We start from the raw sequence: 17,261 nt of genomic DNA, 5'->3' as shown, positions 1-17,261 counted from the left end.
CTGCCTTTTAATAAGATCTCCAGGTAGTTCCTGTGCATGTGAAAGTCCGAGAAACATAATCACAATTCATGGTTTTTTGTTCTGAACCTCTTTCTTCGGTCTGTTCCTCCTACCTTCTTCTGTTTCGCCTTCCTGGATACCAGTCTTGCTTCTTGTTCTGCCGTTTGCCAACTGATGAGCATAACAATGTTACCCAGTTATTGAATTTCTTCCATTTCTTGAGCTTGCTGAAGTCCTTCCCTCTATTCACTCAGGCTCTCCCTCTGCTCAAAACCCTTGCCACACCCACCCACCTTCAACTCTTTTATTCAACTAATTCCTTTTTCTCTTCACATCTCCGCTTAGACATCACTTCCTGTAGGAAGCCTTGGTAACTCAGGTCTGGGTTGGTCCCTCTCATCTGTTTCCATAGCACCCAGTACTTCTCCTCTTCTAGTACCTATCACATTCTCCTGTGAATTTTGGCTTTCCTGCCTGCATTCCCTTCTAGACTAGGCCCTTTGTGAGCTCCAAGGCTGATCTGTTTGGCTTATTCTGTACCTCAGCACTCTGCGCATTAGGTGAAACTGAGTAATCTTCCATAAGCAATCGGAGGATGAATAAGCAAATGAATGAACCTACAACATTTTCTACCCAACTAAAATTGTGCATTCCCCTAAAATGACAACTCAAGGACTTTCCATTCCTGTTCTGTCAGCCCTGGGAACATCTAATCCCAGAATTGGTCCTCTAGGCACCTTTCAGACCAAGTTTACCTGGTTCCACAGATGGGAGCTAAGCAATAATTTTAAAGAAGGAGATCAACAAAATACACCTTTCATGTTTTATTTTTTTATTTTTTTATTTTTTATTATTATTATTTTTTATTTATTTATGATAGGCACACAGTGAGAGAGAGAGAGAGGCAGAGACACAGGCAGAGGGAGAAGCAGGCTCCATGCACCGGGAGCCTGACGTGGGATTCGATCCCGGATCTCCAGGATCGCGCCCTGGGCCAAAGGCAGGCGCTAAACCGCTGCGCCACCCAGGGATCCCACCTTTCATGTTTTAAATGAAAGAAAATATTTTTCACCTACTCACTAGGCTAAAAACCTTCCCTGAGTGTTGATAACAGTAAACATTGTTAATACTTCAAAAAAGAACCATTTGGATCTGAGAATATTTCTTAGATCTCTGCTTGCTTTGTGTTGGAGGGATGTGTTTTTCAATTAAAAACCCAAGATCTTATTAAAAACCCTGGGACTTTTATGTGGGTCAGATTATTTGAATCAAGATCAGGCTAACTCTAACTTCAGCTTGGGAAAAGACTTCTTTCAATGTATATACAAAGATTATTTGAGAGTCTGAGCCCCTTAAGCAACAGGCTTTTTTCTACCTTTCCTCTTCCCTTCTTTATAATTCCTGAAAGAGACAGTCTGGATGATGCCATCATACAATCAAGCATTCCTACCCCTTTGCAGCTCCCTCACCCAGAGTCCAATGTTCCCTCATCCTCCCATACTATACACCCTTCTTGCCCTGGGCACATTTTGCGAAATTAATTGGGCCACTAAATAGCTAATGCAGCAGAGCCACAGAATGTTTTCTTCATTAGAGATGAATTTCCACTGAGTCCTCATCTCTCACTGTTGTCTGGGGTAGGCATTGTGAGCAAAGTGGACAACTGGAGTAGATCTTCAGAGATCTTCAAATGCAAAAGAGTTAACCGCTTCTGCGGGAAATGTATCAAGCTATCACAGCAGAAATCACCTTAAATAATGAAAAAACACGTGCACCATCGTTGTGACAAAGCAGACCAGCAGAGTAGGCCCATATGAACTGCAGATCCCATTAAGTCCTCATAGTTTCAAATGCGGAGAAAAGTTTATATGGTTATGATAAATTCAGAACATCTGAGAACTAGCTTAGACTTGTGGCCAAGCCCATAGAGTTGTTTTCTCTTATCATTAGGTCAAAACATTATCATTCTTCACTTTGCTCCAAAACAAATTTACAGTAAAAATTACTAGCTCTTGCATTTTTAAGCAACAAATTAGATTCTGCTATTTGGCACACCATAATATTTTCTAAATATAAGCTACTGTTTTGGTGAAGTGCAATGAGTTCAGACTTTCAAGCAGGCTCGGCTACATGGAGCTATTTGATTAACTCTCCCTGAATCTCACCTCCCTTGACTGTAAAATGGGGATAATCATGCTTACTTTAGACAGTCAGTATTGAAAACCAAACTAGAAAATATATATAAAATGACTGGCACTGGACTACCACTTAAGAAACACTCAAAGGATGGGAATTTCTATCACTTTCTTTAACCATCACAGATGAGACAGCGCATTAGTGCTTCACAGAGACATGATTTATATAAACTCACAACTGCTCTCCGGAAAACCTCCTATGAGAGACTGAGGTTTTCATTCCAAAAAAGGTTTGACTATCAAATCACTGCCAAGGACACTGTCTGAGGCCAGTGCAAAGTGTTAGTGACATGCCCTTGAAAAACAAGACCCAAGGCCCCAATTTCCCTTCATTTGAGGACAGTCATTGACATTCTACTCTTCATTCTAGCAGTGACTCACTCCCGGCACTAAACACATAAATCAAAATGTTATAACTCAAAGTACCAGTTTTTATAAGAAGAATATATTGGAGCCCCCTCTGGAACAAATTGACCCATGCAAAATGTCACAATCAACTTAGACATTTATTGAGTGCGAGAAAGTGGCAAGATCTTGTAGATAACCCAATCATCCTATCTAATGAGATAGTGAAGCCAACAAGAGCATGCCAGCCGCTGAAAGACACTGAGTAATGAAAGGAGACAATCTAGAATGCTTGTCACCTCTCCCTGTTTCAAGGATAAGGTTGTAGGATACAGGAAAAGAAATAATTTTATCATTTAATTCAGGAACTTTCTGTGTACATTTCAGTTTTTCAGTATGTCCAGAATGTCAGAGATATCACAAATATCTGATTGATAATTTTAACCAAATTAACTTGTCCATTGAGGCAAATGGGCTACATTAATTTTCCCCATTTTCTGCCTGAATTTTCTTACCGCTTGCTTGTTTTGGCGTTATGTAGACATAGCCTTAGAAAACTATCAACACACATAAACGGAGTTCAAAAAAATAAGTCTGTCTATGCCAGACACCAATCTCTCTAATTCTGCCCTCAGGTTCTATGGATAGAGTTCAAAAGAAGTCAATAAGATTGACTCAAGTAAGTTATATGTGCAAATGAGCAAGAAGCAGTTACTTTTTAAAATGCCTGTACTAAATTTCTATACAGCCATTAAGTGATTTAGGAATTTTCAGCATTAGTTTTATGTATTGGAGAGGTTCAAATGCTGTTCAGGTCCTTCATAGATAGACCAAACTTCTAGGAATAGGGCTGGGTGTCATCCCCACTGCCCTGCCTCCCCCTGGTTTTGCCTGGAAGCTCTTTCTTCCAAAAGCACTGGAAACTATTTTAGAGACCCATAGTTCCACATAAGAAGTAGACACCAGGTGGGCCGCCAGGGTCGATGAAGGATCTCAAGATGGCTGGGCGAAAACTTGTTCTAAAAACCATTGACTAGGTAGCTTTTGGGGAGATCATACCCCGAAACCAGAAAGCCATTGCCAGCTCCCTGAAATCCTGGAATGAGATGCTTACCTCCAGATTGGCTACTCTTCCTGAGAAACCACCTGCTATTGACTGGGTTTACTACAAGGCCAATGTGGCAAAGGCTGGCTTGGTAGATGACTTTGAGAAGAAGTTTAATGCCCTGAAGTTTCCTGTGCCAGAAGATAAATACACTGTCCAGGTGGATGCTGAGGAAAAAGAAGATGTGAAAAGCTGTGCTGAGTTTTTGTCCCTCTCTAAAGGCCAGGATTGAAGAATATGAAAAAGAGCTGGAGAAGATGAAGAACATAATTCCATTTGATCAGATGACCATTGAGGACCTGAATGAAGTCTTCCCAGAAACCAAATTAGACAAGAAGTATCCCTATTGGCCTCACAAGCCAATTGAAAATTTATAAACTTGAGTTGAGGAGAAAACCCTGATCCTTATATTGTAAATGTTGGACATTAAAAATAATGATATGGTAAAAAAAAAAAAAAAAGAAGAAGAAGAAGTAGACACCAGGATAGGTGCCCTGCCTATGAATGACAGCCTTGCCCTCCCTTTACAAGACCCTCATCCTACTCACCACCCACTTTCCTTAGAGCCTGAAGAGTGTCACTGGACTTTCTGGAGATGTTCTTCAAATTCTGCAAGTAAACACGGGAGCATGCATGTTAACAGGTATTTTTAAATGCATGCCCTCTAGGACGATTGTGTGCCATCCTTTCTCAACAGATTTCTTCCTTCTGATTGTTTTCAATTGTTTTTTTCCTGGCAGGAAGCTAATTTTGGCTGCATGAGGAAATGGGAATTCTGACTGGAGAGTCTAGAACAGGTCATTTTAGATTAGACTGATGCTGAGAACAGGGAGAAGAGAGAGAAGAGAGAAGGAGGGAGAGAGAGTGAGAGAGAGTGCAGGAAGAGTAGGGAGCAAAAGGCAAAATAACTATTTCAAAATGTTGTCTCAGATTGATCTCTGCCTAGGAAAGGGAAAGAAGATTTTCTTCTTTGCATTTTTCCTTAAAACTCAAATTTAAGATAACCATGATGTTTTTTTAAATCTTTGTTATGAGTTAAATATTCAATAGAGGGAATGAAACAGATTGAATAACCAGCCATGGAATTTACCGTGTAACCTTGGCCACTCCATCCCTTCCAGCCCCTATTTTCTCTCCTATTAGAGAAGTATTCTGTGATTCTATAGGGACTTGTAGTGGGGAGAGGGTGGGGTAGGTAGATGTAGAGAGCTTTAGGATTAAGCTAAACTGCTGAAACACAGAAGCTCCCAAAATTCAGTGGTTGAACCACAACAAGTAAATCCTCTCTGGCTCGTATTAACATGGAATCAGGGGAAAAGATGCTTCTCCTCTAGATACGTGATTCAGATATCACGGGGGTCTTTCCATATTGTGATATCATAAGTCCCTAAGTCAAGGGTTCTAAATGTGCGGTCCCTGGACCAGCAGTATCAGCTCCACCTGGGAACCTATTTAAAAATGCAGATTCTTGAGCTCCACCACAGATCTACTGAATTAGACACTGGGGATGAAGCTCAGCAATCTGAGGTTGAACAAGTCCTCCAACTGATTCTGATGCAGCTAAAGTATGGGAACCACTGCTCATTGAGATTTATAACCAGCCAGCATAAGGGGAAGGAGAGACTGGGATAGGAACAGCTGCTTCTTAAAAGCCTTGGCCCAGGAATGACATCTATCACTTCTGCTTTCATTTCACTAGTAAGAAGTAGCCATCAGGCTATACTTAGCTGCAAGAGATGCTAAGAAATGTAGTCTATGCAATTAGAGGAGCATACCATGGATGATAAGAATAGATGACAGATAGCCATCTTTGCCAACATAGCCCTCCGTAAGAGGAACATTATCACCATTTATAATATCGCTTCTATGGGAAAAAGCAATCCAGCATCGACACTAGGGTTTCTCAACCCCAGAAACCATTGACATTTGGGGCGAGTTCATTCTTTTTTGGAGGGGCTGTCTTGTACATTGCAGAATGTTTAGCAGTACCCCTGATCTCTACCCACGAAATTAAGAGTAGTGTCTCCTGTCCCCTAGTTGTAGACAAACACAAATGTCTCCAGACATTGCCAAATATTCCCTGGGGGGATAAAATCACCCAACTTGAAAACCACTGGTTTATACAGAAAACCCGAGTTGGCTTTTGGAATGCAACCTGGCCATAAGTTGGATACTATTCATCGAATATTGACTTTCTTCTGATCTCTGTTAGCCTTTCTTTTGAAACTCTCTGTTGAAGATTTCAGCTAGTGGCAAGGATTATTCCGCAGTTTACTACCACATCCAATTTACCTACATAAAAATAAACTTCCAAAGCCAGAGGCATCTATGCATGTTGACTCAGAGCTGTGACAGAGCTAATCCTATTTACAGTACCCTTCCTGGCTGCCCAAGGCATCCAAAAAACAAACTTCATTTTATGCAAAAATATACCAAAGTCATGTTGCATTCTTTCTCAGTGGCCTTAAGTTTAAATGATTCAAGTTCAGGAAGAGAGATGAAGGAAAGAAAGTTCTGCTTGTCTAATACAGACAGTTTCAAAAAAAAAAAAAAACTAAATTTATTTTTGAATTCAGAAGACATTTCCACTAAAACAATCTGTTGGCATCACTTCCATGTGATAAAATCATGTTGAACTGAAAATGGAACCATGTAGCAAGGTTGTACTATCCTGGAAAATGTAGTTTGAAACCAGACTGACATTTTTGCTGAAAGTAGTTACCCTTTGCAAGGTCACGGAACTTCAGCAAGGTTAAAAGCAATACATAATTCAATTGTAGATCCAAACTAGGTTTTGATTTATCAGATTATTGATGAGAGTGTATTAAATCTTTGAAGTCAACTCCCTCACAGTACTTGAAATGAAAAGAAAGAGAGGATTGCAATTGATTATATCCCAAATGGAAAGAGAGTCAGCAAAATAACTTAAGAGACATTTCTTTTAAGGAATGGGTCAGTTTCTCAGGGACATTTCTGCATCCCTGTCCATCTACTGTCATTTTCTTTTGGATTCCAGTTGTGTTTCATATGCAAAACATGACCTTTCCGTCATCTGTTCGTTCATGTATTCATTGAATACTGGAGTGCCTACTCTCCAGGAGTAGCACTGGATATGCTCTCACTGACCTTGCTTTCTTGTGAAGGGATACAAATCTTAAAGATTAAAAAAAGTGATAATTTCTGATGTTGGTAAGTGCATAAAAGATATACAAAAAAGACCTGGCTGAAAGTGGAGGGAATTTAGGTAGCATGGTCAGACCAGTCTTTCTGAGGACTGAAATAAGGAGGAACAGCCAAGGGGCAGACTAGGAGGAGATTGGAGGTGGGAGAAGCAGCAAATACAAAGGCCTTGAGGCAAGAACAGACTTGGTTTAAAATAAACTTTATCTTCCTACACTCTCAAGCTCCAAATTCCTTTCCCGTCTTCCCACTCTCTCCAGTAAAAAGACTCTAACCTCTTCACTGAACTCCAGACTCTTAGATATAACTACCCACTCAATCTTTTCATTTGGAAAACCAATAGGCATCTTGGATTTCACATGTACACCAAACATGCTCTTTCCCCAGTTTTCCCCAGTTCTTCCAATGGTTTGGCCTTAAGCTTTTGGAGTTCTCTCTCTCTTTTCACACCCTTCATCCAACCCATCAGCAAATACTGTCAACCTCTGAGATTTTTCCAGTGTCTATCATGCTACCACTCTAGTCTGATTCTCTTTTACTTCTTATCCAGACTAATGCAGCAGCCTCCTCACTGACCTCCTACCTCCAGCCTGGGAATCAGTTTTTTATAGCAGAGCCAGTGTGATGCTTTTAAGCATAGAGTAGATCATATCACTACCCTGCCAAAAACCTTCCTTAAGTTTTCCATCTCAAAATAAAATTCAAAAGCCTTGCTGTTCAAGAGCCCAATGTAATCTGGCTCTGCTACGTCTTTGGCATTATCTCTTTCCACTCCCTGCCCCCTGCCACATTCATTCCATTCCAGCCATGCCAACCTCTTTGCAGCTATTTGAACATGCCAGACATATCCTTACCTCAGGGACTTTGCATCTACTGTTCCAGAAGGCTGGAATGCTTTTCTTCCAGATATCTACATGGTCTCTCCTCATTCTATTAGAGTCTCTGCTCAAATGCCACCTGGCCAGAGTGGCTTTCCTAACCACCCTAAACACCTCATATATATATATATATATATATATATATATATATATATATATATATATAGTTTCCAAATAATGTGGAAGTTCTTTTAAGACAGAGACTATCTCTTATTTACTACTATCCCCTGGAGCCTGAATGAATGAAAGGATGAATGAATGAATGAATGAATGAATATATGAATAACACCACCTCATATCTAGAGAACCAGAAACCTCTGCAGTTGTTCAATTTAAAAACATTTACTAAGTTTTATGTTTCAGGTACTACAAGTGTAAGGAAGATGTAATTCCAACCTTTAAAAGATTAAGAATTGAGGGTAAATAGCAGATTAAATTAAACTACTGATTCTTTTCAGAATATCATTTACTGATGAAAGCAGCATGACAATATGTTTTATGGGATTTCTAAGAATGAGAGAACAATGTGGACTGGAGTATTCTAGGAAAACTTCATGGGGGTAGAATATAGGCAGAAAGGAGTGAAAGGGTTAACAGTGGAGTCATAGCACAGAGCTAAGGACAGCAATTGTTTATGGAAGAGGGAAGACCATCTTGTTGATATGAAAAGTACTCAGTGGAGAAGAGGAGGTAAATGGGAAAAATGGGGTAAGGTTCTGATTGAAAGGTTTCTATGGGCTGTAGGAAACCACTTATGGTTGCTAGGTCAGATAAGAACCTGATAAAGCTAGGTTGCAAGGAAACTGTTCAGAGGAATATGGATAGTCTGGAAAGAGGAGAGGATGAAGGCTGTGAGGCCAACATACCAGAGTGCTGGCCAGCAGCATATCAGGGTGTAAGGTAATGGGCCTTGGACCAAGGCAGTATAGTGGAAAATGAGAGGAGCCTGAGCCATCATATAACCCACTCTCTGCTAAATCTAAATATCTAGATTCAGGACACTAGCATCAATAGCTACATATATTTTAAAGTTCCAAACTGATTCTGATGTGTACTTCCAATTAAAGACCATAAGTCTAATCTTAAAATCTCCATCCAGATATGAGACAACATAGATCCAGATGAGTCAACCTGCTTATGATCATGCAACCTATTAGGAACAGGCCTGAGAACAGATCCTGGGTCCCTTGACTCTCAATATAAGGGTTTCAATAAATAATAAAAAGGCAGAAGCTGAACTTGGAGAAACAATTACTCAATCATGTCATTGAACTAGATGGTATTAAGGATTAACTATATGTAATCAGGAATGGAAGAATCAGAACATTTATGCATTCACTGATCAACAAATATTTATTGAGCACCTATTATGTGCTTGGCATTGCTGTAGGCATTGTGGATAAACAACAACTAGCAACAGTAATTGCAGTGTAATGTCCTAAGTCCCCTGATAAGGCAAGCACAGGTTGTACTAGGCATATAAATTAGCCCAACCCAGGCCCAGACTTCAAAGGGGACTTCATAGAGAAATCGATGGTTCAGTTGAGCTCTGAAGATCGGTTGGAATTAGATGAAATTTGAGGAGAGTTATAAAAAGAAAGAACTGGAGACAGGATGGGAGAAGATGACTCAAGCCTAGGAAACCATGTAAGCAAAGACTTCTTTTACCTCACCACTGATTTCAGCTCCTTAAACATTGCATATCTGTTGACAGTCGTCATAATTTGGAACCTCATGAAGGTTAGCCATCTTTTCTTTTCCATCAGACTATACATGCAAAGTATACACTTCACACCTCTAATATACCTTATCCCCACTTACCTGTTAAGAAAGTCATTTTTGTAGGACCATGAGCCCTGGAATAAAGAAGCCTAAACTTCCTCATTACTGCACTTACCCACTGTGTCTTGGGTAATGTGTAGCCCACAGTGAGTGCTCAATAAATGTTTAGTTTTCAACTGTTGCTTTGCACCTTCAGTAAAAATGCCCTAAGGAGTACTTACCTTCCTGTGATTTAAGTGTAGCTGTATTTGACCTTCAACCATTCAGAATACATTTGCAAATTTATAGCAGATTAAGTTTCACTTTTGCTCTTTAAAGATAAACAGGAAGCTGCACAGTTTCTGCAGCAGGGGTCCTTGCTAGAAAGCTTTCTTTGGTTGATAGTCTTCTATTGTTATGAATAGAACATCAACATAATTAACATAAGAATCCCTTAGAGGCCAATTTTAAAAGAAACCACATTTAATTGCAGGTAATTCTTTTATTCCCCAAGATGATGCTAACTCTCCAACTGAGTATGGAAAATATGTCATATCTCTGCAAAGTAAACCCATCTCAAAAGAAATGGTATAGTCTATCAACCCCCAAAAGCATAAAATCATTTCCATTAGTTGACTAAAATAAGGAGAAAAAAAAAAAAGGTAAATCCGAAGGCTCAACATACCCATAAAACGAAACAATACACAAGCTTTGACAATGAGTTCTGGATTTCTTGAGTTTCCAAGCAAAATGGATGTGTTTTTGGAGATAGTGTTTGCTGAAAGAAACTTCTAAGTCATATCTAGTATTTTGCTTGTAGCTGAAGGAACTTATTTCAATCCTAAACCCCTCTGTTTTCCAAATGCATGTTAAATAGATAGGATAGGTGAGCACAGAATCTCCACAAAGCAGATGAACTGAATTGTGTCTCTTGACATTTTTATGTTGAAGTTCTAACCCCAACATGATGGTATTTGGAGATGGGGTTTTGGGGGAGATAATTAAGTTTTGATGATGTTATTGATGTGGGAAAGATGTTGGAGTTTGGGGCCAATGGCCAAGAAAAAAATTCTTGAGACATCTTTGGTGGAAAAGGTGGTTTTATTAACGGAGACGGAGGACGACACGGAGACAGGACCCGTGGGCAGAAAGAGCTGCACTGGAGTCATGAGGAGTAGCAATTACATACTTTGAAGTTGGGAGGGGGTTAGGGATAGCCTCTAAGGAATTTTAGAAGCAAAGTTTCCAGAACTTTGAAGGGACTAGCTATGGTTGGGAAAAGGTTGTTTATTCCTGTCCAATAAAATCTGAGTCATGAGAATCTTTATATGTGTATCCCTGGGTCATGTACTTGGAGGATGACTGCCAACATATACATTGGGGAGTAAAGATAAAGGATGTTTCCAAAGGAATTTTTATAAGTTAAAGTAGGATCCTGGGGGTCAGGCTAAGATTGCCTTTTGCCCCTAGCAAAGCATTAACATCGAGGCAGCTGAGTTCCTAGAGGAATGTCACTCTGCCTGTTTCAAAGACTTGTCAGTGGGCTATAAGTAAGGAAATTTAATTTTTCTTTTGCCTTTGTTTCCCACACCATTATGAGGGTGGGACCCCTATGATGGCATTGCTGCCCTGGTAAGAAGAAACACCATATGGAGCTTGCTTTCAGAAGGTGGGCTTCTGAAAGCCAGGAAAAGTGCTCTCATCAGAACCCAACTACACTGACACTCTGATCATGGATATGCCAGCCTCCAGAACTGTGAGAAATATATTTTTATTGTTGCAACTACCCAGTCTATGGTATTTCACTATGGCAACCCATATGGTATTTTGTTATGGTAGACTAAGACACGTATATGTATTGAATGAAGCAATGAATGACCACTGATTGACAATTATGTAGGCTCCAAATGTGTAATAAATAACTTTGAAATCATAAAGGATGGAATATAGGCATTAGTTCTTATCTGGGGTTCTAAAATAGCTTCACTTTGTCCACTTAGCAACCTCAACTGTCTCAGTTCCATGTTTCCCATGGTGCCAACCTATCTCACAAGTGGCATATGCCATATGTGCCACATGTGACCAGGGCTACAGACAAATGATCCCTTCTCTAAAAGCATCCTGTTTCTGTGGTTTTTCAGATGATTGTTCTATGGAGAATGTATCCTCTTGTCAACATTTTGGAGTTTGGCCCTTTTAGCAGACTTCCCAACCTGCTACAAGTAAAAGGTGGTGGCTGAACTTTTCCTTTTTTTTTTTTTTTTTTTTTTTTTTCATCTTCAAAGATCTTTACATTGCATCTCCTGTAGAAAATCAAGTTTTATATATGAAATATATATTTCATAAAAGTCAAAATAACAGCTATCTTTTGAGTATAGTTTTAAACCAAGAACTGTTCTTGTATAGACAATTGAGCTTTAAGAACCTAGTTATGCTAGTTTAATATAATAATACATCATCAAACATATTTAGAAAAAAAATGACTGTATACTTTCTTGCCCTTGATATCTAATGTGAAAGAATTTACAATAAGCATGATAGAACTACTTTTTCTTTTATTCTAGTCTAGTCTCTTCTTTCTCAGAAAAACTCAGAGTAGAAACACACATATTCAATAAAATAAGAAATACATAGTCTCATCTCTTAATACTTCTAATACTCACCACCTAATTTGGAGTGATGCTGCTTTATGAACATTTCTAGCAATGCAAGCTTGAGGAAAAGAGAAAATGAAAACATCACCTTCTATCTCCAATCTTGTACTGTGATACTGCTCGGAGCTTTACCTTGACCTATAAATTCTCTCCTCTGCTACCCAAAGTCTGTTGCAAGATTGTTTCTTTTAGTTTCTGTTCCCTAATGACACCATTTGTACTTCCAGGAGAGAACATTATTAAAATATTTCCCAGTATTAAGAGTTATTAATATCCCCACTCTTTTGTTCCTAGCTGGGCCTGAATGTATGAAAATCTCTGATGGGGGACTTTTCTTGAGTACAGTCATCTCTAGTGTTCAGAATTTCTGATGTATAAGAATTTTTTTATATTAGTATCTACTTCAAATGTTACCTTCCTTATCTTAAGGCCATTTCCTTGTCTACATGGAAATTTAGAATAATTTCCTTCTTCCATTACATTTTGTTCCTTCAAGGTATTTTATAATCAGAGTGCATGTTCCTCTTTCTGAAGCTTCCTTGTTTCGTGCAAAATATATTAAGTCTCCCTAGCCTAATCCTCTCGATCTTGTGTTATGCCATTTTTCTCTTGTATATTGGTGGCATGGAGGTAAGAAAGAACATTATATCTAAGTCAAGAACCCAGGTTATAGTTTTCATCCTACCTGTGTCCGATTTCTAAAATTCTTTTAATGTATGAATAAAGATTTAGAAATTTAGATATAGTAAATATTATAAAACGTGGAATACTGAAATCTTACGTACATGATTCAAACTTTCTTATAAAAATAACCAAATCCCTATTTCTTTGACTTTTTCTTACTGTCATTATAAATGGTTATTTGCCCTGTTATCTGATATCACAGGGCCCGTAAATGTCTTATAAGTCTTGCGTTACCCAAAAGAGATCTTCCATTTTAACTTTTTTACTTTACTATTTGTGCTTTTATTTATTCTTCTTCAAAGTCTTCAACTCTGTTCTATTCATGTCATCACACTTTGATTTGAAGTTTTAATGTACCTCCTCTTGCAAATACATTTAATGTGGATTCATAAAAATTCACTTAGCATATTGTTGTTAAAGAAGAAAAAAACAAGAAAAAAAGCAGGTTTAATAGATAGTTTAGATTATAGACTTTATAATAGTATGTACTCAGGCTAGAATAGTTCTTAAATGTTATTTAATTATTTATTAATTTCAATGGCCCATAAGCTTGGTTTTCCTTATTGTCTGACACATTTGATTTTTTAAAAGTAATTTGCCCAGAAAGATTTTTTGTAGCTATACACAGTATTATTCTTAAATTTTGTGGAAGGTCAAAAGACCTAGAATAGTTAAAATAATTCTGAGAACAAAATATAAGAATCATTCTATCCAATATTAAAGGCTACTATATATCTACAGTAATCAACACAGAGTACTATTAGTTGAGGGACAGACACATAGATAAATGGAATAGAATAGAGAACCCAGGAATAGATCCGTACAAATATACCCAACTGATTTCTGACAAAGTTGCAAAATCAATTCAATTAAAAAAGTAAATATCCATCGGCAAAAAAAAAAAAAAAAAAAAAAAGAATCTCAACCTAAAATTCACACTTTATACAAAAATTAATTCAAATGATCAGGGACTAAAATGTAAAATGTAAAGCTATACAACTTTTAGAAATAAAATTTAAAAACATAGGGGAAAATCTTTGGCACCTAGAGCCAAGTGAAGTATTCTTGGACTTGACTTCAAACACATGATTCATAAAAGGAAAAATCAAAAGATTAGACTTCATCAATACAAAGCTACAAAATGGGAGGACATATTTGCAAACTATATATACAACAAAGGATATTATCTAGAATATATAAAGAACTCTCAAACTCAATAACCAAAAATCCAGTAATTCAATTAGAACATGAGACTTTTTTTTAAAAGAATGTAAAGAAAAAATAGAAAATGAGATAAAGACATGAGGAGCCATTTCAACCAAGAAGGTATAAAGAAAATAAATAAGCCCATTAAAGAATGTTCAACACCATCAGTTATTAGAAAAATGCAAATTAAGGCCTCCACATTGGGTGTGGAGCCTACTTTAAAAAGTAAATAAAGAAAAGAAAGAAACATGCAAATTAAAACCACAATGACACCTACCAGAATGTCTAAAATAAAAATAGTGACAACATTAAATGCAGGTAAGGATGCAGAGAAATTAAATGACTTCTATATTCTTGGTAAGAATATAATGGCATCTAGCCACTCCTGCAAACAGTTTGGTAATTTCTTTTAAAAATATGCAATCAATGATTATACTCCTGGGCATTTACCACAGAGAAGTGAAAACGTATACCTATAAACACAGCAGGCTTTTTTTTAATAGCCATAAAACTGCCCAGATATCCTTCAACAGATAGATAGTTAAACAAACTGTGGAGCATCCATACAGTGGAATACTACTCAACAATAAAAAAAGATAAACTATTGATACATTCAGCAACCTGGATGAACAGCCAGGGAATTATTCTGAGTGTAAAAGGCCAATTCCAAAAAATTACATGCTGCATGATTCCATTTGATTCTTGAACTGGCAAAGTTATAGAAATGGTGAATTGATTACTGGTTGCCAGAAATTAAGGAAGGGATATGTGTGAAGGAAGTAGATATGGTCATAAAAGTGCAACATGAGGAACTTTGGTGATGATGGGAATGTACTGGATCCTGACTGTATCAATATCAGAATTCTGGCTGTGATATTATACTAATTTTGAAAGATGCTATTACTGGGGGGCAAGTGGGCAAGGGCATGCAATAAGTATATTATTTCTCACAATAGCATGTGAGTCTATAATTATCTCAAAAGGTTAATTTAAAAAAGTAATTGTGGGGGCACCTGGGTGGCTCAGTGGTTGAGCATCTACCTTTGGCTCAGGGCGTGATCCTGGGGTCCTGGGGTCGAGTCCCACATCAGGCTCCGTGCATGGAGCCTGCTTCTCCCTCTGCCTGTGTCTCTGTGTGTCTCTCATGAATGAATAAATAAATAAAATATTTTTTTTAAAAAAGTAATTGTGTTTGTTAGAAAATTATAAAGATGAATACAGGAAAATGAGAATGAGATTCATGCAGATATTCACTTTCTCTTATTCCCTCTTGATTTTTCCTGTAAGGTTTGCGAGGAGCAATAGCATTTGCCCTAGCTATTCGGGACACAGAATCTCAGCCCAAACAAATGATGTTTACCACCACACTGCTCCTCGTGTTCTTCACAGTCTGGGTGTTTGGAGGAGGAACGACCCCCATGCTGACTTGGCTTCAGATCAGGTGAGTGACACTATTTAACAAAGGATATCATTACAAGTCTTTGCTACACTGTTTCATTTCTGGTGTTGCTGATTTGGTCAAGGGTACCATTTGGTCAAGGGTACAATGACTGGTCTATGCATTAACTTTCCCTGGGGTGAAGTTGACTTTCATTCACACGGTGAAACAGTCTGTCCTCTCCTAGACCTATCACCAAATGAACTGACTTTTCCAAGAGTCCTAGAAATCTCAGAGTGCTGTTTACAGTCTGTCTCTAGAAATAAATTTATGTATCTATGAATTTCCCCATCCAAAAATACTTATGGAATACAAGTAATATGTCCTGGAGTTTACAAAAATGAGAAACACACAGGTCTTGTCCTCAAGATACAATTCAACGGGATTTATACAAAAAAAAAGCTGTAATATCATGGAGAAAGTAAATTCGTTTTGTTTTTAATTCCTTATAGCATTTGGGATAGAATTAGGGACAAATGAGATCCTTAAATATATTTGATTAGCGAACCATATGTTTAGCCAGAAGGATCCTATAGACATAGGTTAAACAGTTTCTCAAGGGAAAAGGCAATGAAGCTTCAGTCAGGGGCCCTCCAAGAAATGCCTGGAAGATGATTGTCATAAATCTAAAGTATATAGATAGTGGATAGTGGTATCCATTGATTTTAAATATGTATGTATGATGTATTTATGTAATTATATATTTAAATATGCTTTGTGTTTAGGGAAAGGGCCTGACAGGGTTCTAGTATAATAGGCAAAGTGGAAATTTGACAAAAATGGATAGCTTGTGCCAATTGTAAAAATCGGTGAATCTATTTTAAAATGTTCTTGCCTTTATTTAAGTATATTTTTGACCTGGGTTCTCATTTTCATATCCCTAAATGTAACAGTGCTTCAGGTAAATCACATTTTATCTCTCGATGCCATACATCTTGATGATCGTGCAGCTAGCTCCTCCCTGGTCTCCACCCAATCTCTGTAAGACAAGTCCATACCCATCATATCTAACAGGAAAAGATCCATCTGACTGGAAAATGACTTCCAGAAAGATTCAGACAAGGATTCTTATTCCAGTACCAAAACAGTGCCTAGGACATAGTAGAATTAAATAAATAATTGCTATATAAAACATTAAATGAATAAACCACAAGGTAAATTGCTTTTTGTTAAGCACTTACTGATCATTTTCTATCCATCTGACAAAGAAGAAGCAGAAACAAGACTCAAAACTTTAGTACAAGAGAGCTTATGCTTAAACTGGGCCAAGTGGCCATGCATACATTTAACCAAATTCAAGGAAATAAAAAACTTCTTGAAGTACTGTGAATATCGCTAACCACATTAAAAGACTTTGACCAAAGGTGAATGGAGAGTGTTTTTGAAATGCTTGTTGAATTGTTTTCTAGGCATATAAATGTGACCTGTAATTTCCTTCACAGTAGTAGCTACTTGTAAGTTCCAATGGATGAGCACACATATTGCATTAAACTCTACAACACCAGGTCCCCTGTGAAGTGTTAGCAAGATAGTGGTGTGTTCAAGTTTCTGGAAAATAAATTTCAGTAGGGAGATCCATGCATGGAAATATTAGGGCTTGGAAAACAAAAGTTACAGGATCCTAATCCCTACAAAATAAAAGAATTAAGTACCCTATCAGGTAAATTAGAGTATTCAGAACATGAAGTAGTGACATCAACATTTTCTGAAGTAAATTCAAATGTAATTTATTTTCTACTGTTGTTTTTCTTCATCCTGAAGCAGTCACCCCCAAATCAATAATATGTTTTGCCCCTAAAGTGTTTACCTAACTCT

The 17,261-nt window shown here is 37.7% G+C and overlaps 1 protein-coding gene across 11 annotated transcripts in view; it reads left to right on the top strand.

Moving 5' to 3' along the window:
- The window catches only part of SLC9A9 (solute carrier family 9 member A9), a 654,466-nt gene that overhangs the window by 439,443 nt on the left and 197,762 nt on the right, over positions 1–17,261 (top strand). For all 11 annotated transcript variants that reach the window (XM_049100054.1, XM_049100056.1, XM_049100057.1 and 8 more), the window contains one exon: positions 15,296–15,449. In XM_049100054.1, coding sequence (XP_048956011.1) covers positions 15,296–15,449 — 154 coding nt within the window. The remainder of the gene's footprint in view (positions 1–15,295; positions 15,450–17,261) is intronic.

The sequence above is a fragment of the Canis lupus genome, chromosome 23 (assembly GCF_003254725.2).
Source record: "Canis lupus dingo isolate Sandy chromosome 23, ASM325472v2, whole genome shotgun sequence".
Classification (NCBI taxonomy): Eukaryota; Metazoa; Chordata; class Mammalia; order Carnivora; family Canidae; genus Canis; species Canis lupus.
Note: the sequence above shows the minus strand (reverse complement) of the source record. Positions and strands in the feature narration are given on the sequence as shown.